Source organism: Manacus vitellinus, unplaced genomic scaffold, assembly GCF_001715985.3.
Source record: "Manacus vitellinus isolate BGI_N305 unplaced genomic scaffold, ASM171598v3 scaffold_4_pilon, whole genome shotgun sequence".
NCBI lineage: Eukaryota > Metazoa > Chordata > Aves > Passeriformes > Pipridae > Manacus > Manacus vitellinus.
Window position 1 is genome coordinate 7,522,101 of NW_021940604.1, and position 18,651 is coordinate 7,540,751.

Sequence of the window (18,651 nt, forward strand, 5' to 3'; positions counted from 1 at the left end):
CTCTGGGGACATTTGAGGCAGCATGTGTACAGAGGGCACTCTTCTGATTTCTGCCTTCACAAAAATGGCAGAAAAAGAAAATTCCTGTGTAAAACCAGTGGTCACAAGAAAACAAATGAAGCCAAAGTTCTGCATGTTGGCCTAAAATAAACGATGGGTGACATTTTCAATATAAACTGGGTACTTCTCTCTCAAGCTTTTTCTCAGTCAAGTACAGTACACACAATTATCACCTCCAGGTTCTATGGCTCTCCCCAGCTGACTACTATTAGCACCTCTTTATTTCAGCATTTGGTTTCCTCTACTATCTTCTCTTCCTTAACAACCTCTAAGGCTATCACTTTTTTTCTTAGCTTCTGACACATGCATTTCTTTCTCCTTCCAATTCCCTCTCTTTTCCATCTTTCATTCCTCTGCTTCAGGAGCAAAGACCAAAATCCTATCCACCTTAGTCTCTATGAAATTCACCTTCTAAATGATTTGCAGCTGTATGAATTTTTAAATAACTTGCAGTTGACGCAATTTTGTTTGTAAATGGAAACATCAGTAAATCTGTGTGTTACTAAAAAGACATTTTTAATGGATATTTCCTTTGCAGAAAATTATATCATTTCCCATATCTTCATTTTTAGAAGTGCCTTAAAATATGAAGTTCAGTAGACCATATTTCCCCTATATAGTTCATAAAAAAATTCTATGTTACATACTGCATTTGCAAAAGAAGCCACAAAAATGTGTATTGCAGTGACTCAGCAAGTTGGAACTCTGCATAGTGGGTTTATACAAAGTTGGTAAAGCTCAAAGTAACAGAATAAAAAGCTAAATGCCCTAGGAAGCAAATAAAATTGCTTCCCGTTGGAAATAAATTTAAGTATGTGATTTGACTATTACACTGATTTTTATAAAGAAGAGTTTCCTTTCTAGGTATATTTGAACTTTCTGCAGCATGCATCATAGCCTAGAATATCTTATGAGATATCAGGAGCACTAAATTTGTATACAACAGGAAGTAATGTAACTTTTTGAAGCAGAAGCTGCTTCTGTTCTGCAGCAGAATGGACAATATCAACTTTAACTCTTAGTTGTATTTGCATCTATGAACTTCAAAGTAATCTGCAGCAGGCAATTCACCTCTTCATTGCAACTGAATGAATGGGATGCTGAGGCACGTGAATGGGAAATATCTTGGAGGAACCAGCAAGCCCCCAGCACAGTGAGGAGCAGAGTGCAGGTGCACACAGTCTGGTCTGGCACAGGAGCTGCCCTGCCTGGGACACTTCATAACCAGAAGCAGAGGTGCAGTGCTACAAAATCCTGCAAGAGACAGTGCTGTTTTTCTAACTATCATTAAAAAGCACCACAAAAAGCAGGCATCAGCTAATAAAGACTTATAAAAAATGCTTTTGATTAAACACTAAATAATTTCTCTCAGATTATTGGGTAAAACAGTGTCAGAACTAGGAATAAAATGGAAATTTAAAAACAGGATTTAAGCAGCACTTCAAATATGCAGCGTTACTTGTTTCGAAGAGAAAGCAAGCTGTGAAGAGTTGAAGCATATCAGTTAATATTGCAACGGAAATATAAGACCAAATCATGTACTGGCTATTGGTCTACCTTTTGCCATTTTGAGACACTGTACTATTTCTCCATAGTCAGAGCTTTTTCTTGCTCAGACAACTCTGCTGTCAGAGGGAGGGAAAGAGTCACCTTAGTCAGACTCATGGTCTCTGACAGAAACAGACACCTCCAAAAGATTATGGTTTTTCCTGAGTAGGGCACTGGGCTGGAACTTGGGTGCTTTTAAATATCCAGAGGTAAAAGGGACAATTGTAGAACTGAATGATTAATGGCAATGGCTTATACATCTGTCCAAAATACCCTTCATGCTACATCCTGAATTTGAGCCTGTTGCATTTGAGGAGTTACTAAAAATGTACATTGATTTTACTTATTTGTATCTATGTGGGAAAGAAAAAATATGGGGATTGAACTGAACAGCAGGGCAGATGTCAGGTTATGTCAAAGCTTACAGCCCACCATGAGCAAAAGTAGGTCCCAAGGTTGTCCCCAAATCCTTGATTTCTGCCTATCAGCATGTATAAAACATTACTGCTGTGGCACTACTTCAACATATTAATCATCTGAATATGAAATGACTTCTGCAGAAATGATGTCTGTTTCCAAATACAAAGACACATAAAAGACAGCAATTAACAAAGAAAAAAGTTAGTTTTAAAAAGCAGTAATTTTTACACAAACAATGTCAAAATATTTCCTTGTATTAGTTCTCCTGAAGCAATAATGATCTCAGGATACAGGCAAAAGCAGTAATTTTTATTTCACCAACTTCAAGGGCTGGAAAAAGCATATAAGCTTTTGGGCTCAGACTCCCTTCACCACGTCTGCTGATTCTTCCGGTATTGGGTCCATGTGAAATAACGCACTTTCCAACAATGATAAATAGGTAAAAATCTGGTCACTGAGCTAGTACATATGCCTTCAATTGAAGGAAAAGCTGTCTGCCAAGCTTCAACCAAGTAGATCATAGGTCTGTGAAAAAAAGAATCTAAAAGGACGGAATCCAGTTGCTATAGCGGCGCATTAAACAAATAAATGAGATACCATGGAATGCTGCAAAATATTTGTGGTCTGATTAAGTCATATTTGCCACGTGTGAACACTAACAGCACAGTTTAGTAAGGTGGGTACAATATAGTACAGTCCCACTTCTATTGTATGTAAAGTCAAATTCTTATCTGAGTATTAATGGTAACCAGTGTGTCCAAGGATATGTAACACGGCATTTTACTGTAATCATAAAGCAAAGCAAAGTCCCTTAAATACATAAAATTAGACAATAAATACTTATTAAACTACTATACTTTCAAAGAGATATTTGCACTGTACCCTGTGTTTGCATGAGCTGCTAAAGGGACAAAGCTCTCTGTGGTGATCACCTCCAGGATGACTTGCATATGGAGTGTTCAGAGTACACAACTTGTAGCTGGCAGCTGACTTATTAAATTTTCTTCAACATAAGCAACCCTCCTCCAATACATATTTTTTTCCAGTGAAATGTTCTGTTTTCTTTATAAAAGACACTGTTTGAATATACTCATTAGTAATCATAATAATAAATCCTTTAACATTAGACTCTACTATCTGCCTATGTTCTCTGAAAAAAAACTCAGAGAAGAAACCAGAAATTTACTATGTCAAGACAAAACAAGTGTCTGATTTTAACTGAGAAGAGCACAGATTTTTATAAAAAATGCATACCACTTATGAATATATTTTGGACGTATTTAAAAGTTGAACATTTATTTACATTTATAACCTGTAAATCATATATCTGATAAATCAAGCAGTTGCACCAGAGAAATGCCTACAGCTTAAGCATTACAAAACAGTTGTGCACAGCTCCAGCAGTGATTATAGCAAGCAATATAAGCTGCACAAATGTTAAAACAAAACCAGCATTCCTAATATTGTCAAAATTACAGAACGAAACAAACGCATTTCCATCCCACACCACTGCTGGTTTAACAAACAGACCTAGCAGTCCACAGCCAAACTCTGCTTCTAGGAAACATGCTCAGTATGTACTCCACACCCAGAATAAGGCAGAAAATCTAAGTATCCTTTCATGTGTTCTTTTGGAGCTTTTCTTTAGTTATTTGCTTTGTGCCCATAATAATCGCCTTAACAAACATTTGTATGACTGACTTCAGTTGAAAATCTGGCTTTAAGCTTTTATTACCAGTATTATTACTATCGGCATAATTATGACTTCCAGGGTTATACCTCCTTTTGGCTGTTTAAGTGGGGCAGTTTGAAACACAGATAGTACATCTCCTTACCTCTGGTACTTCCTGCACACCTGCAACCTTTAGCAAACCACATCTGTTTTAATATGCAATGCAACTCACACTTCACAGCTGATATGAAAAAATGTGGGCTTTCATCAACAGCAGGACTGAAGCTGTGAGAGTCAAACAGATGGTCAAGATAACGTACAGCACTGTCAGATAAAAATATAGACAGCAATGCAAAGATATCAACATCATTTTACTGGTATCACACAGATATGTTTTATATGAACACAGGCCTCATACTACTGCATGGTTGCAGGTGGTTTTCATCCTAAACTTTTTCCAAGGTTTTGAAGCTCCTGGAATGTCACTGTGCAAATACTACTTCATCTGACCCATAAACTACATCCAACAGCAACAGAAGCAATTCTCCTCCTCTCACAGAGCATCCATAAGCCATCTCCTTGCTCTCAATTCCTCTAACTAATACATCTGAGGGAAGTCTTCCCAGTGAAACAATGGAAGAAAACACATTCATCTTTTTTACTGTTTATTTCCTTGCTACTCCTTTCCTCCTCCTCCTCCCTCAGGTCCTCTTTAGAATTTTGAGTGTCTTCCAGCTTGTCTACATTATTCTGTGGCTCTTTTTTTTATTCACTTGCCTCATCTGTTTTGGTTTTTTTCTTCTTTTTTTTTTTTTTAGGTAGGAGTTGGAATAGCATCAGCTGATTTTTTGATTCATCTCTTTCCTCCCGCCTGTCTTTTCTTCTCATTCAACTATCTTTCCCTAACCTCCCTTTTTATGCTCCCTCACTGATTCTCTCCCCTACTCTCCTCCTTTGGTAGTAACTCCCACAACTTGATGTTGACACTAGATGCTCTCATCCTCTGTGCTTACAGACATAGTTATGTGATATTGTCAACAGAAGGTGGCTAAACTTCTGAAAGAGACCTCATCTGGGGATTTCAGCTCTCAGGCTTTTAATTTGCAATGCTCACACCTAGAATACGGCTCACATGTTTAGCTGTTACTAAATATTCAAAAAAGTTTTAGAAAAGCTTCCTCATTACTAAGGGTTGGGGTCATTTACACCAGGAGGAGCCTCTGTGTGCGTTTTCTCCAGATGACTGGAAAAAGCAAGTAATCAGAAACATTCAGCATCTGTGTTCAGTTATAAAGCTGTCTTCACCTTACCTTGATGAGTGTCCTCTGGCAGATATGCAACATGGTTAAGGCCAGCCTCCTACTTCAGAAAAACTACTGTGCTGTTATTGTGTTAGGTAAAGGGGTTTTCCTAATGCTCCTAGAGGATGCCACTCAGGTAATTTGGACTTCTTCATCCTAGCAGCCTCTCTCAATTTTCAGGTGCTACACTATCACAGGTTTTGACACACCACTAATTTCCAAGCCCTTCACATAAGTAACAGAAGATCAAAAGAATCTTTTAAGCTGCTGCTGTTTTTCTCCCCAGAGCAGGGAGATAATTGATACCACTGTATTTACGCTCCAGTGGTGGAACTGGCAGATAATGAGGAAAGATAGCAGATGGAGCCATGTAACTGCAGCATGAACATGCAAGAAGTGTACAAATCCAACAACATTATTTTCACGGGTTTTGCAAATATTCTGAGTCCCCAGGCAACCAGCTTCAATTGCTACTCTTTCCATCAGATAGATGTTTAAATAATAGCCATCTAGGTGTGGGTATTCTGTTGGATATTAAATTAAAAATTTTTCCTGATTTTTATCAGAAAACTTTGCAAGTTACGTAACAAGCAGAAACTCCTTTCTGGAGCACTGAAAACTTTATTCACACCTAACATATGAAAATATTGTAGGTAAATTAAGAAGAGCAGTTGACTTGGAATATCCCTGAAAGCCTTAAATTGGATTTAGAAACAAATCTCAGAAAAATATAAGTATCTTCTAGTCATAAGCATAAGGCATTACGAAGGCATAAAGAGAGTGCATACATGGGATGTTGCTCTGTTAGGAAGCATCCCCAAGAAGTATAATGCACTCTTTCAAATTACTCATTTCTGAAAAGGATTATTAGGTTAACATGCTAGATGGAAACACTGATGAAAGAAAGGACATCTCCTTGTTTGTACATCAGAGCAAGCACCGTGCAGCAGCTGACCTGCGAATGATGAAGAGATGGGTTTGTCAAAAAACTCACCATTGTTGGACCTTTCAATCTCTCTATGTCAGGTTACTATGAGTTTTGATTTTTGCACAACTTTTCTATTTTTTTACTTGTCGAATCGTCAAGGAAAAAAGATTTACACTAGAAAAAAAGCTTTCATAAAATCACAGAATGATTTGGTTTGGAAGGGACTTAAAGATCATCTAGTTCCAACCACCCTGCCCTGGGCAGGAACACCTTCCACTAGACTAGATTTCTCAGAGCCCCATCCAACCTGGCCTTAAATGCTTCAAAGTATGAGGCATCCACAGCTGCTCTGGGAAACCTGTTCCAGTGCCTTACCACCTTCACAGTAAAGAATTTCTTCCTAATACCTAATCTAAACCTACTCTCTCTCAGTTTGAAGCCATTCCCCCTAGTCCTATCACTACATCTCCTTGTAAAAGTATCTCTCCATCTGTCTTGGGGGACCTCTTCAAGAACCGAAAGGTTGCAATAAAGTCACCCTGGAGGCTTCACTTCTCCAGGTTGAACAATGCTAATTTTCTCATCCTTTCTTCATAGGAGAGGTGTTCCATCCCTCCAATCATCTTCATGGCTCTACTCTGGATTCACTCCAACAGGGTTATGTCCTTTCCATCAGTAAAACAAAGAGACACACACAAGCCAAGGCCACCAGACTGAAGATAAGGCTGTTAGGAAAAACAGCTGGAGAGGTGGTCAGCAGGCCTCTGTACCACTCTCTGGTGCACTCAACTTTTCAGCAATAAGAAAAGAGAGATAACTTGTGAAATAAGTAGAGATATATCACTTGGACAGGCTCCTTCCTCTCCATAACTTGTCTTTTTCTGCTATTTGTCCCAGCTTTTGTGCATTCTCCTGAATACAAGGACAGAGGGTAAGTCTTTCTAGAAATGTCTTTTTTTCCCATTTCCCAAAAGCAGCATTAAAAAATAACAAGAGGACAAAACTGGAAGAGCTCATATAGACTGCAGTGGCACAGAAGTAATGAAATAATCATTTCTCCAACTCCACAGATGCAGAGCATATTCTTCTTCCCCTCTTCCTGACCTCTCCTCTAAAGTTCTCATATGAAGACAATACTTTGTGACCTCCAGAACCACTTAAACCTCTCAGTAAGTAGTTTCTATCTCTGCATTTTGCTTTCTTCACCACAAACAAAAGATGATTCACATTTTTAAAACAAATTTGAGACAGCGTCTGTAAAACAAAGAAGGACTCTTGCTGAAATGGTATGCTAACTTGGATAGATACCTCAGGGAGTCCTGCCATGTAATCTGGCTCAAAATCAGCAATGCTCAAGCTTAAATTAATTCAGACTACATATCTGTTTATGTGTGCATTGGTTAGAATAGGGGCAACCTCTACTTATATAGCCTGTGCTAATACTGAAGGGAATATAACTTACGGAAACAAATGTTATCCATGCATCAACCTGTCCAGTCCCAACACAAAAAGGTGCAAGGAAGGAGCTGATAAAAAGCCTATTACTATGACACATTAGTTTTAAACACTAAAGGTTAGCCTTTAATTAAAAATTCCTAATACTGATAAAGATCAGATAGACAGCCATCAGAAAATGGGAAAGACTATTTCCCATGGAAAATGCACCTGTTGAATTATGAGCTGATATGGATCCAAACTGCAGCACAGTCTCAAGAACACAAATGACATATTTGATGAAAGAGTTCAGTAATTTGGCAACTAAAATTGTAGCCCGCAAAGATGAATTCATCTGCATAACTAATAAATCTAGGAAGTGCATCTGACAGTTCAGAAACAGATCACAGCTGAGACACAGCCCTATTCTACAACAGCTCTCTTTAGACAGGTAGTTATTTTGTCCGATAGAAGCTTAACTTGTGCGACTCAGATGTGCTCCTTCACATAGTAAACAGAGATGAAATCCCTTCTTCATTGAAGAAATCAACAGCAACCCTGCCACTGATTTCCCTGGTCATTTCTCAAGTCATAGTGATACCACCGGTTATGGATGAAGCAACTGACTGAGATGACGAAAATATCAGTTTTATGGCACAGTACAACCCTGTTAGTGATACCTTTCACAGGTGTATGAATCTACATGTATGAAGAACTATTTGGTACCACGAGGCACCACTTACTGTACAAATTTCCCCATACACAGGAATTATATTGGTAACTACTACAGTGTGTATACATAGATAGATATATAAAATGGAAACAGAGTTCTTGACACCATACGCAATTTTATGTTTGTGGCTTTTTATTTCGTGCACAATGATTAGCCTCTCCTTTGATTCTATGAAACTTTATAAAAAATATTAAGATTAAATCGGCAATAGGACCACATAGTTCCAAGGCTCATTTCGTTTGTGTTTTCCATCTCTAGAGGGGATTTTTTTCTATAATTAGGATTTTTTTTTTTTATGTTGAAAAAGTATTGCTATGAAGGAGTGATATCTCTGAGTATTAACAAGACAGTACTAAGTATTCAAGAAAACAGAATTTCAAGTATAGATGGTGTTGTAACTGTAGAGAAGGGATGGGAAAGGAGGAGAAGAAAAAGGACGATGAGAACTAATTATTATAACCTAAAAAAGCAGCAGACACTGCTTGCCCAAACCACTTCTGCCTGGGCTAATGCAGCCTTTCAAACAGTTTCTGCATACAGCCTTCTTTATAGCCACCTTAAAATGCTTCTGAAGTATGAATACTCTCAAATATTCTAAAGTATGAACACTCTCAAATATTCTACTACTAATGGAAATATGATTGCTATTATTACAGCCAGATTTCATGACTTTTCACTCCTTTTCTATATATGGATTTTGAAGGCTGATGTTGACAGTTGAGCAAGTTGTTACAGCTGGTCATAATACCTTTGCCAGAAACTTTCAAAAATATGACTTTTCAAGTAAACTAGGAATCTTTTTACTGTGAAAAATGTATAGTTTTACATTTTCCACTTTTCATGGCTTTTTTTTGTGCTAAATACACTTTTTGGGGAAACTGTTGTGAAAAAACCTGGAAAGAGTATTCACAGGTTAAGTAACACTTGCGGTCAGATTCCTAAGAGCTGCACCAGGTACTGCAGGGGAAGCTCACACAAAACTGGGATGTATCAGCAGTGCTACAGAGGCAAAACAACCCACCTCTCACTGACAGGTTTCACTCTGCCAAGGCTAATGAGTCTCTTGTGTGAATTTTGTTGTACAAGGTTGGGCTCCAGCACGGCCACCCTTGCATTCAGAAAAATTATCATTGAATGTGCACAGCTGATGTCAAAATGTGAAGAAACACATGAGGATAAATGTTTATTTCAGTATAAAAAACCAGCCAGGGATCCTGACTTTTCTAAACTGTATTCCCAGAGGTCCTACCCATTTCCCACAGGTGAAAATTTTATTCTCTAAAATTTGCCAATGTCAAAATTGTAACTACTAGTAAGTGAAGTGCTGGCATTCTCAAGGTAGTTTAATAACCTTTCATATTATTATGGGCAATGCATCAGAATTAATTAGCATGAAAGCTGATGAGGATAAAATGATAGGTAAAATATCAGAAAAAATGTGACTAAAATATGGTGAAAAGCCCACAGCCATAAGCTTTCCCTGTGATTGAGCTAAAGGAACACTTGGATAAATGGAGATTGATGCAGAAAACAATTCCATTACAAAAGTCTTTCAAAAATGCTTTCTAAAATACTTCAAGTTGAAAAAAAGTCTAAGATGCTTGCATACAATACATTTCAGCAAACTCTATGATGTCCAAAAATTACAAATAAAAAAGCCTTCTTCATATATTCCACTAAGCAGACATTTCTACAAAGCAATGTGAGCTTGAGTCGCCTCTCAGTTATGGCTGAGAGAGAAGACTTCCTGAAACAGCTGTTTGTTGCCAACTGCTTCACACTATACAACAACATAAAACTGCTTCACAATTCATGAAAAATGTTACAGGTTAGGTACTTCCAGTATGTGGAATGTCACCTGGAAGAAATGTCATCAGACCTGCCACTGATCTGTTGTGGGGAAAAAAATCAAGGTATGCATGGTTTGGCAGTGTTTGCAAGTGTTCAGCTTGTAACCTCAAAACTCGAGGGAGGACAGCCTGAACAAACACAGTGGGAGTCATCAGACTCTTTTCTCTGCTCTACACACATATAATATCATGCTGTTCCTTTTAAAACATCATAAAACAGTACAATATCTAGTAAAAGCTGATCCTCCTCCTGTAAGCAGCAACACTTGTACTGTGCCTTTTACAAAAAAATTAGGGAACAGTAGTGCCATCTGCCCCACTCTGCAAAGGACCAATTTATCATGCCCAGCACTAGCGGACAAATCTTGATCTGCTGTGGTGATACAAGAGACACGCCCTTAAGGATGAGCTCTGCTGTCATCTACTAATGAACAGCAGTGCCAAACGGTTTGCCATGCCTTGATATGGAGAACAAAGTAACAATGAAACATTTTGCACAGATGCAACTAGAGAAGGAAACACGACACTGCATAACGCTGCCTAAACAGCAGAAAGTACCTGATAGCAAAGTGTGGCCTTATCTTTCCCTTAGCATTTAAACATATAGTTGAGAGAAAGAATGTCTGACTTGACATACCAGAGAGGGATTAAAAGGTCAGATTTCTTGTGAAGAAACTACCTTTATGATTACCAATGCAGCAATTTTGAAACTCTGCACTGTTGCATAGAATTTCACATTATTAAAAATATTCAGATACAGGTTCTGCTACATAAGTTTAGTGTGCTTGAGAAATCAGTAATTATTTCAATTTTTTTTCTAAAAACATACAAGTCCAAAAGCAGATTTTTGAACAAACATTATAATAAAAACATTTCCATCATAAATTATATTTTGGTAGAATGCCAAAAAAAATCTTTCAATTAAGTGTTTCTGTCATTTTAGAGCAAGATTTGTCTAAGTCAGAACTTCTGTTTTGTGGAAGTCTCTTTTGATTAAATTTCCTCATGAACAGGGTGGCATTTCTCTGAGAAAACTACCTTATCACAGAAAACAGCTGACCCCCACAACTAGCCTGTGATGTAAGACACGTAAGTTCAAATCTCCACTGTTCCAAGCTAATAAAGATTCAAATATGACTCAAGGAGTCAAGGAAGGAAAGATGTTACTCTTGCTTGCAAACCACATTCTTTAATCATTTCTGAGGGCATTAGCTCTAAGTGTATGCAGAGTCATGCACGGGGAAATCAGAGTCTTGACTTTTCTTTATGCAAGAAAGTGTTTGCATTACTTTTACTCACCATTCCATGATTTAACCATGCTGGTATAAAATTATCAAGTAGCTTTGGGTAAACCAGTTCCCTGTCATAGATATAGATGCTCCAAAACATCGTCACGACAAACTAAGAAGAAAAAAAAGACAAGACATTTTTAAATATATGCTTCTGAACAATTAGCTACACATTTATAGGTAGCAAAATGGGGCATTCAGCAAATGATTATGGATAGACATGGACATCATTGTTCTTTGACCAAATACTGCTCTAATCAACAGTGTGAATCTGTTTTACTCTTTGAATTCACAGAGGTTTTAACTTTTTTTCTTTTTTTTTTCCTCCCCTTGACTTTCAGCCTGGAAAAAAATCTCATGTTTTTACTTACATGCCTGCGGCCAAACTACAACTGAATACTACAGTTTAGTAGCAGATGTGGCACATAAATAATATTTCACCAATAACAGGATAGAAAACAAATGGAAAATCAGGTAAAATATCACTTGGAATTCATAGAACATATAAATATGAAACATTCACCCCTCAACAGAACCATACAAATTCATATTTGCACTTTTTTGTGCTAGTCATCGAAACAGCATTGAAAAAAAATAACCCTTTGACTACTCTCCACACAATTCATGGACTGGGATCCACAGAAAATAGTTCTAATATCCTGCTCATTTGTCAGTATGAAATGTGGCTTGGTTCTTGTCAGAGACTATTTACCAGGATCCCAGAGAAAAACCATTATTTCCTCTAGACTGAGGACAGGACAGATGTCTCAGGTAAAGTTTACACTAGGCTAAATTTTCTCCAAAGTGTGCACAAATTCTTTAAACATATCCTATGTCTGAAAGTCAAAGACAATATAAACCCACAAAAAATTTACAGAAATAATGGTTTTAGCTTACCTTAGCTGGGACAGGTAAGTAATTTTCTAATTAAAACACCATTGCTTTCTTACCTTGAATTTGAGCCATAGTTTTCTAGTAATAAAAAAAGACATTGTTTATAGCAGTAAAACCCAATAACTGGACAAAGAGCTTTTCAATGGCCGTGTACAGGGGATCTCAACACAGTAATGATAAATCCAAGTTTAAAGTTTGAGAGCCAACAGATAGGACTTTAATTGGGATCAGAAGGGAAGTATTCAGTTACGTCCAAACCGATATGGCTCATGACCTTACAGCTAATTTAGGGGCTCAGTAAAAGAAAGTGAAAGAAACATGGGGTGAGCACAGCAAGGTCAGCGAATTACTGGTGTGTGCAATAGTGCAGGCATAAGTTGTTTCCTACGCTTCTGACTTAGGAAAGTTAAAACTGAGGTTTGCAGTTAATCAATGGCATCTTGTTCTAACCACAGACATGCAGACTTCAGCTAGTCAGTTATGTGAATGACCTGAACCAGTACACTGGTTCAGTGTACACTCAGTGTGCATACAGTACATAGTTTCTTGGTTTCCAACACAGTTGTCCATCTGTTATGACAGCTATTGGTGCCTGCTCAGAATAAACTTGGGCTATTTGACTAGTGTACAGAGGCCAGAAAAAAAAAAAAAGGTTATGATGGACAGCCCGAAAAATATTGCAAGTGTAAAGTACCCCACGAGAAATCTCTCTTCTGGGCCAGTCTTGGCACTGGCAGAGCCTAGCTCTTTACGCACCTGCTGACACATAAGTGCCAAGATATGAATAGCTGAACAGCAGGAAAAATGGAAGCAAAGTATCCTCTTCTCTATAGGCTTCCTAGAAGTCATGCATTATCACAGTGGGTCTCTGAGAACCTGCTAAGACCAACTGGGACATAAAAACATCTCAGGCATATGAAGACCAAGACTGATAATGTTTTCCAAAGAAGTCCTACAGGAAGAAAAATCACCCAGAATTAGGTTGAACTTTATTACACTGAATACGACAAAGCTGGCATGCTTTGACCCGTGATTTTTGTGTGGAGCAGAATAAAACAATAGAGGTAAACATAAGAAAAGAAGGAACATGCCATCTGTCCCTTAACCAAAGTCAGCCAATGGATGGAAAAGGATCAGCCTAGCTGGTTGCAACCATCTGGAACTACAGACGGCAAATGCTGCTTAGCAAAGCACTATCACAGGGCAGACATAAGGTAAAGGAAGTGCGCAAAACCCAATGTGTTACAGAACTAACCTGTCCCAGGGGATGACCCGACATGAGATCAATGCAACACCCTGGGGAAGATTCCTTCCAGTGTTTAAATGGTTCACCTTACCTTTCCTTACAATTAGAGTTCATCTGGACAAAATGAACTATAAAAATGAACTTTTTGGATAAAAAAAAGTATAATGAGGACTTGCTACATAGTTACTTTGGCTGCTTCTGAATTTGTTTACTTCAATTAATGAGCAACTGTTGGTCTGGTACTTTTAAATAACCTTATACCGTGCTTACATTTTGCTACTGGCAGACTTTCATCTGGGCTGGGCTTTACTAAGATCACACACGATCATGCAGTGCCAGACTACGATTCAAGTGAGCTGCTTTTTTACACGGTCTATGTAAGGCTCAAACAAAACTGCACCTCTTACACTCATGCTGCCTTCCTTGTGGCACAATTCATCACTCTTGTGGAGACAGCCACAGTACTACCCTCACATGCCAGGCTGAACAGGCTGCTCACATGCAGATAAATTTCAGGGAGCCAAACATTTTATTTTCTTTTGTTCCCATGGCAAAATGGCACAAATGTCAGCCTTCCACTTCCTCTTCAGACAAACTCAAGGCATGGAATTCAAGGAAGAGAACAGGCACTAGCAATTGCTTTTACACTTCTTTGCACAGGAGCCTCCTACAATTGCCAGCTTTCCAAAGACAGCAATTACTTTGTTAAACATAAGGTTAAGCAACATATAAGTCCTTCATTAACCTATCTAGGGTCTCTAATGATTCTATTTGTCTCTAATGATTACCTATCTAGGGTCCTGGTCATTACAGACCAAATGGAACCTCAACTTTGCAAGTAGACCTTGGAAACCGAAACTATGGAATTACTCACTTATTACAGGCATCTGAAAGACTGCTAAACAAATACATAGCAGTAAAAATAAGGCTGAAAACAAAACACTGTCCTCCCACTTAAGGATATATTCCTTGAGTGTCTGTCCTCTGTCCCTGAAGCTTCAGAGGGCATGAGAAGAGCATGTGGCCCTGCCAAGGGAAAAACTTTACGGACAAGTTAGGAAACGGATGGTGATTCAAAAGAGAAATCATGTGGCTTGGCAAAACACTACAAATGGAAGCAAAGAGAAAGTAAGAAAGTAAAGCCAATGAAAAGAATTGTATAATTAGCACTTTTACGTGAGTCCAATCAAGAAATGTTATGCAAACGAAGAGTGAACCCAATGGAACTTTATTTTCCTACACTTTGTGTTTTTCTTTTTGGTTGGGCTGCACAGTTTGGTTCAGTCATTTCCTGGATGGCCTCATGACAAAGATAAAAACCCCTTATGACCTTGACACAATTTGTTCTAAATACACTTAAAGGTAAGCTTTCTGGCTGTCCCTCAACACACTTGTGGTTAACAGTGAGAGTAAATATATTGTTGGTGAGCTTTTTTGAGGGTTAAAGGCATTACATCTAGAAGAAAAGTATTGGTGAAGGCAGAAACCACAGTAAGCACAAATTGGCATGGTACTGGCTTTAGGTGGGATCTAGTGCTAGTACAGCAATATGCCAAATGGATTTGAAAGGAGTCAATGAAGGAAATCACAAGGAGTGAGAAATGAAAATCTGGGAAGACCCCTCTCACAGAATAGACTTCAGGAGACAATTGCACCACCACTCACTGATGTTACCATCACAAGTCACCTTGTCACAACAGATAAAGGTAAAATCCAGAACAGAGAGATTTTGGCATGGTTGAGTCAGTTCTGGAAACAAAAGTATGCTGTAGTCTAGTCAATTAATGGGGTAACTAGGAAACTGCAGCAAATGCCTAGACATCTTTTCTTGGCATGAGATCACAAATTAGCATTATTGATGATCTACAGAAGGGTGATCAGGTTTCCTTTCACCTGTACCAGTACAGAGAAACAGAAAATAAGAAAGTATGCCTGGCTTTCTCTCCTTTGTATCACAGGTTTATAAAAACATAAAAGTATAACATAAAAAATGAGGTAATTCTAGCCAGTAACTCAGACCCAAACAAAGCTATTAATGCTATATGATATAAAATGTCTGTGGTAGAGTTTGTAATTTTCTAGGCAGCAATCTCTCTTTTAACGTGCAATAATTTCAATTTTTGTTCTTCCACCTATTTCTATTAAACTGTCTTTAAAAACTAGAAATACCTGTTTTATCTCTTCTTACTCTTGTTTTATACAAATTACAAGAAACATATTGATAAAACCATGTACAGTTTACACAAAATAGTAATTAACCACAGAAAGTTGGCAACCTAGTGATCTCTGTCAAACAAACAGAAAAAAGGAAGGATAGTCTAAACCAGTGGTGTAGTCTCTGACTTTTAAGCATGTCTCACGTTTCTCTAGCAGTGTAAATTACTCCCAATATATATCTCCTTTACACGGATAAAGGGATGGCAAGTGTAAGTAATTAGAGATGAGAACTGGTGAGGAACTTCTAAAATGCCTATGCAAGCAATTTTCTTTTGTGGATGATTCCCAATCTCTTAGGCATTTGAATAGTATCATAGGTTTATAATGAACTAAAAAAGGGTTAGGAAGTGTTGCCCACAGACTTTCATGGTACAAGGCTTTGATTTCTGATTTCATTCTCTTAAGAGTCCTATTAAAAAGAGCAACAATAAGTAAACAGTAATCATTATGTCCTTAAAAGAGGTTCATGTTTATTTCTTAATGCTTCTGATCAAAACAGTAGGTTGGCAATTCAGCTTTATCTGAGCCCCTGAAGATATACAATGCATATCACAACACTGGAGAGATGTGATTTGCTGCACAGATTTTGCAAGATTTAATTTGTTTGCAAGATTTTATTTGTTGCAAAGCCACCCAAAGAGATTATTTACCCTTGGGCTGGTTCTTTTCCCTCCTCTGGAAGGTGGAAGGAGGTTGGTGGTCAGACTTCCCAGATGGTTTATATGTAATACTTTTTTAGGAAGTACTAAGAATGAAAAACTTTACTTTGTTACATTTCTTTTCACACTCCCTTGTTTGACTTGGGAGTGGAATCCCTTTTCTCATCTGTTTTTCAGAACAAGTCATCTCAAGGGCTTCAGTAAGCAGAAAATACAAGAAAAAATGTGGTGAATTGCTCTTGAAAAACTACAGTTAGTAGGCTTTAAAATATTCCTCAGTATTTGCACTATTCCCTAAACATGCCCCATGTAAAACCCTAAGCAATAAAAGTAATTTAGATGTTAAGGTAACTGACAAGTACTTAAGCATGACCACTGCTGTTACATTAGAACCCAACAAAGATTTTATTCACATCTGCCCAATTTTTATGTCTGAAGGTTCCCTTGTGTCACTACTGGGAACCACTGAGAAGGAGGTCTGCACTTCCTTCTAACAAGAATCTCCATCATATCAAAATTTCACTGGGTTTTTTCTTACACATAAATAGATCTTCAGACAACAAAGTCAGTGTTAGATATTTGCTACTTTAAGGCCTTGAACTCTTCCTACCCCTAATCCCACGGAAGCAAAGCCCCTGGTGACCAGCAGTGCCTCGGGCACTGGGCAGGCTTTGGCAAGTGAGTGGTGAGATCTCCTCTGCTGCTGGAGAGATCAGGTTTCAGGAAGGAGCTGAGACTAGTCTTAAGTTATGAAGTACTGCTGTGAGAACACATGCAGGATCACTCTTCAGGAGAAAAGACAACGCAGAAAGAATCGTGTCTTGCAGAATATACCACCTAAGGAGTCTTTCTGCTGTGCCTTTTGCAACCGGACCTGTCTATCTCGTATTGGCCTTTTTAGCCCTTCCCAAATCTTTGTTCGCAAAGCCTAGCCATGACCGCCGTTTGTCTCCCAGTACTCAGGAATAGAAATAACAATGAAAACAACCTTTTTAGGCTTGCTTTGTAAGAAGTAAAGTGAAATAATATGTGGTAATTAATTGCTCCCCTTCACCACAGAAAGGTCACATTTGGAAATGGAGAGCATCTGTCCAATGAGCATGGCCATACTATCTTCTGCATTTGTACATCCGTCTTTTACATACCTTCTGTATGGTTTTTTACATTACTGACAGAACCCTTTTTTTCCTACACCAGTTCTGTCAGTTCTGAATCCCCCATGGGTTTAACAGGGAGCAACCTGGACTTTTGCTTCCCTTCTTGCCCATGTCAAAATGGCTTACAGCCCAAACTCCCATCAGGTCATTATGGTGTAAAACATGCCACAGTCAGCACTTTCACTACTCCTGATGATGACATGTGGTGCAGAAAAAGTCTAAATTGAGTCTCAGGATGCTGCTGGGGCTATACAGATTTGAAATTACTTGTACAATCAAGTTCTTATTATAATAGAATTTTTTTAATGACCCAAAGATTATTCCAGCAACACAGTGTGTTACTTCCTCACACTTGTGCTTCCTTACACTTGTGAAAAACAAGACAGTAGTAAAATCAACTCTACCACTTTTCCCTTTCTGCATAGTCTTTTGCATAGAGGTGAGAAAGCCGTTCAGGCAGAAAACAATCAAAAGTAACATCGTTCACCAGTTTGCAAAGACATGCATAGACTAACACTGTACTTACCACTCCAACTGGGAAAGCTAGAACAGCCATCATCCAGTCACGGAGGGAAATGAGTTTTTTCAGCTGCCTCTCTTGTTCTTGACTGTCATTTCCTCTAGTGAGAAGACTGGACAAGTCGGTCAAGACACAAATCCCAAAGAAGACAGCCTGGATAACCTGCATGGAAGGGAAACACACTCTTGAACACAGAGAATATCAGATCTTTGGCAGAGAGCAGGTTGGGCACAGGCATGTATGAGGAATATTGCCACGGAATTGACATGGGGAGTGGGAATACATCAGTTCCTTAAATACGGGTAAAGTTAATTCACATAAAAGCCACGTGTGCTTCTAGACTCAAAGTCCTGCATGCATCTTGCTCCTCATCTGTGGGGGTAATCAATGTGAGTGGAAGAACCATTCCAGAGGTGGGACTTCCCACCCTCACCTCAGACATGTGCCACCCGCCGGGGACTGAACTGCAGCCACCCCTTCCTGCGTCACTCCATACAACTCATCCCCACAGTCACTGCATTTGCCTCTGAGGCGGAAAAAGTAAGGAATGCTCCCTGTAAAAAGAAAGGAAAGAAAAGAGATGAGCATTTCTTTCCCTTGTGAAAGGTCTCACTTGGAGATTCTGCCTGCCCCAGACACTCCACTCAGAGGTGAAGGAGGTGCCTGAGACTTCCCAAGAGACAGAGCACATGGCCTGAGCTTCAGCAAATCTATCTCTAGTTC

The 18,651-nt window shown here is 38.6% G+C and overlaps 1 protein-coding gene across 1 annotated transcript in view; it reads right to left on the reverse strand.

Annotated features, from left to right (window-relative positions):
• The window catches only part of AIG1 (androgen induced 1), an 86,026-nt gene extending 67,641 nt beyond the window's left edge, over positions 1 to 18,385 (reverse strand). Inside the window, exons 1-3 of the mRNA XM_029962793.1 lie at positions 18,362 to 18,385; positions 17,935 to 18,090; positions 11,246 to 11,347 (exon numbers count right to left, since the gene is read on the reverse strand). Of these exons, the coding sequence (XP_029818653.1) occupies positions 11,246 to 11,347; positions 17,935 to 18,090; positions 18,362 to 18,370 (267 nt within the window). The 5' untranslated portion in view covers positions 18,371 to 18,385. The remainder of the gene's footprint in view (positions 1 to 11,245; positions 11,348 to 17,934; positions 18,091 to 18,361) is intronic.
• Positions 18,386 to 18,651: the final 266 nt, after the last annotated feature.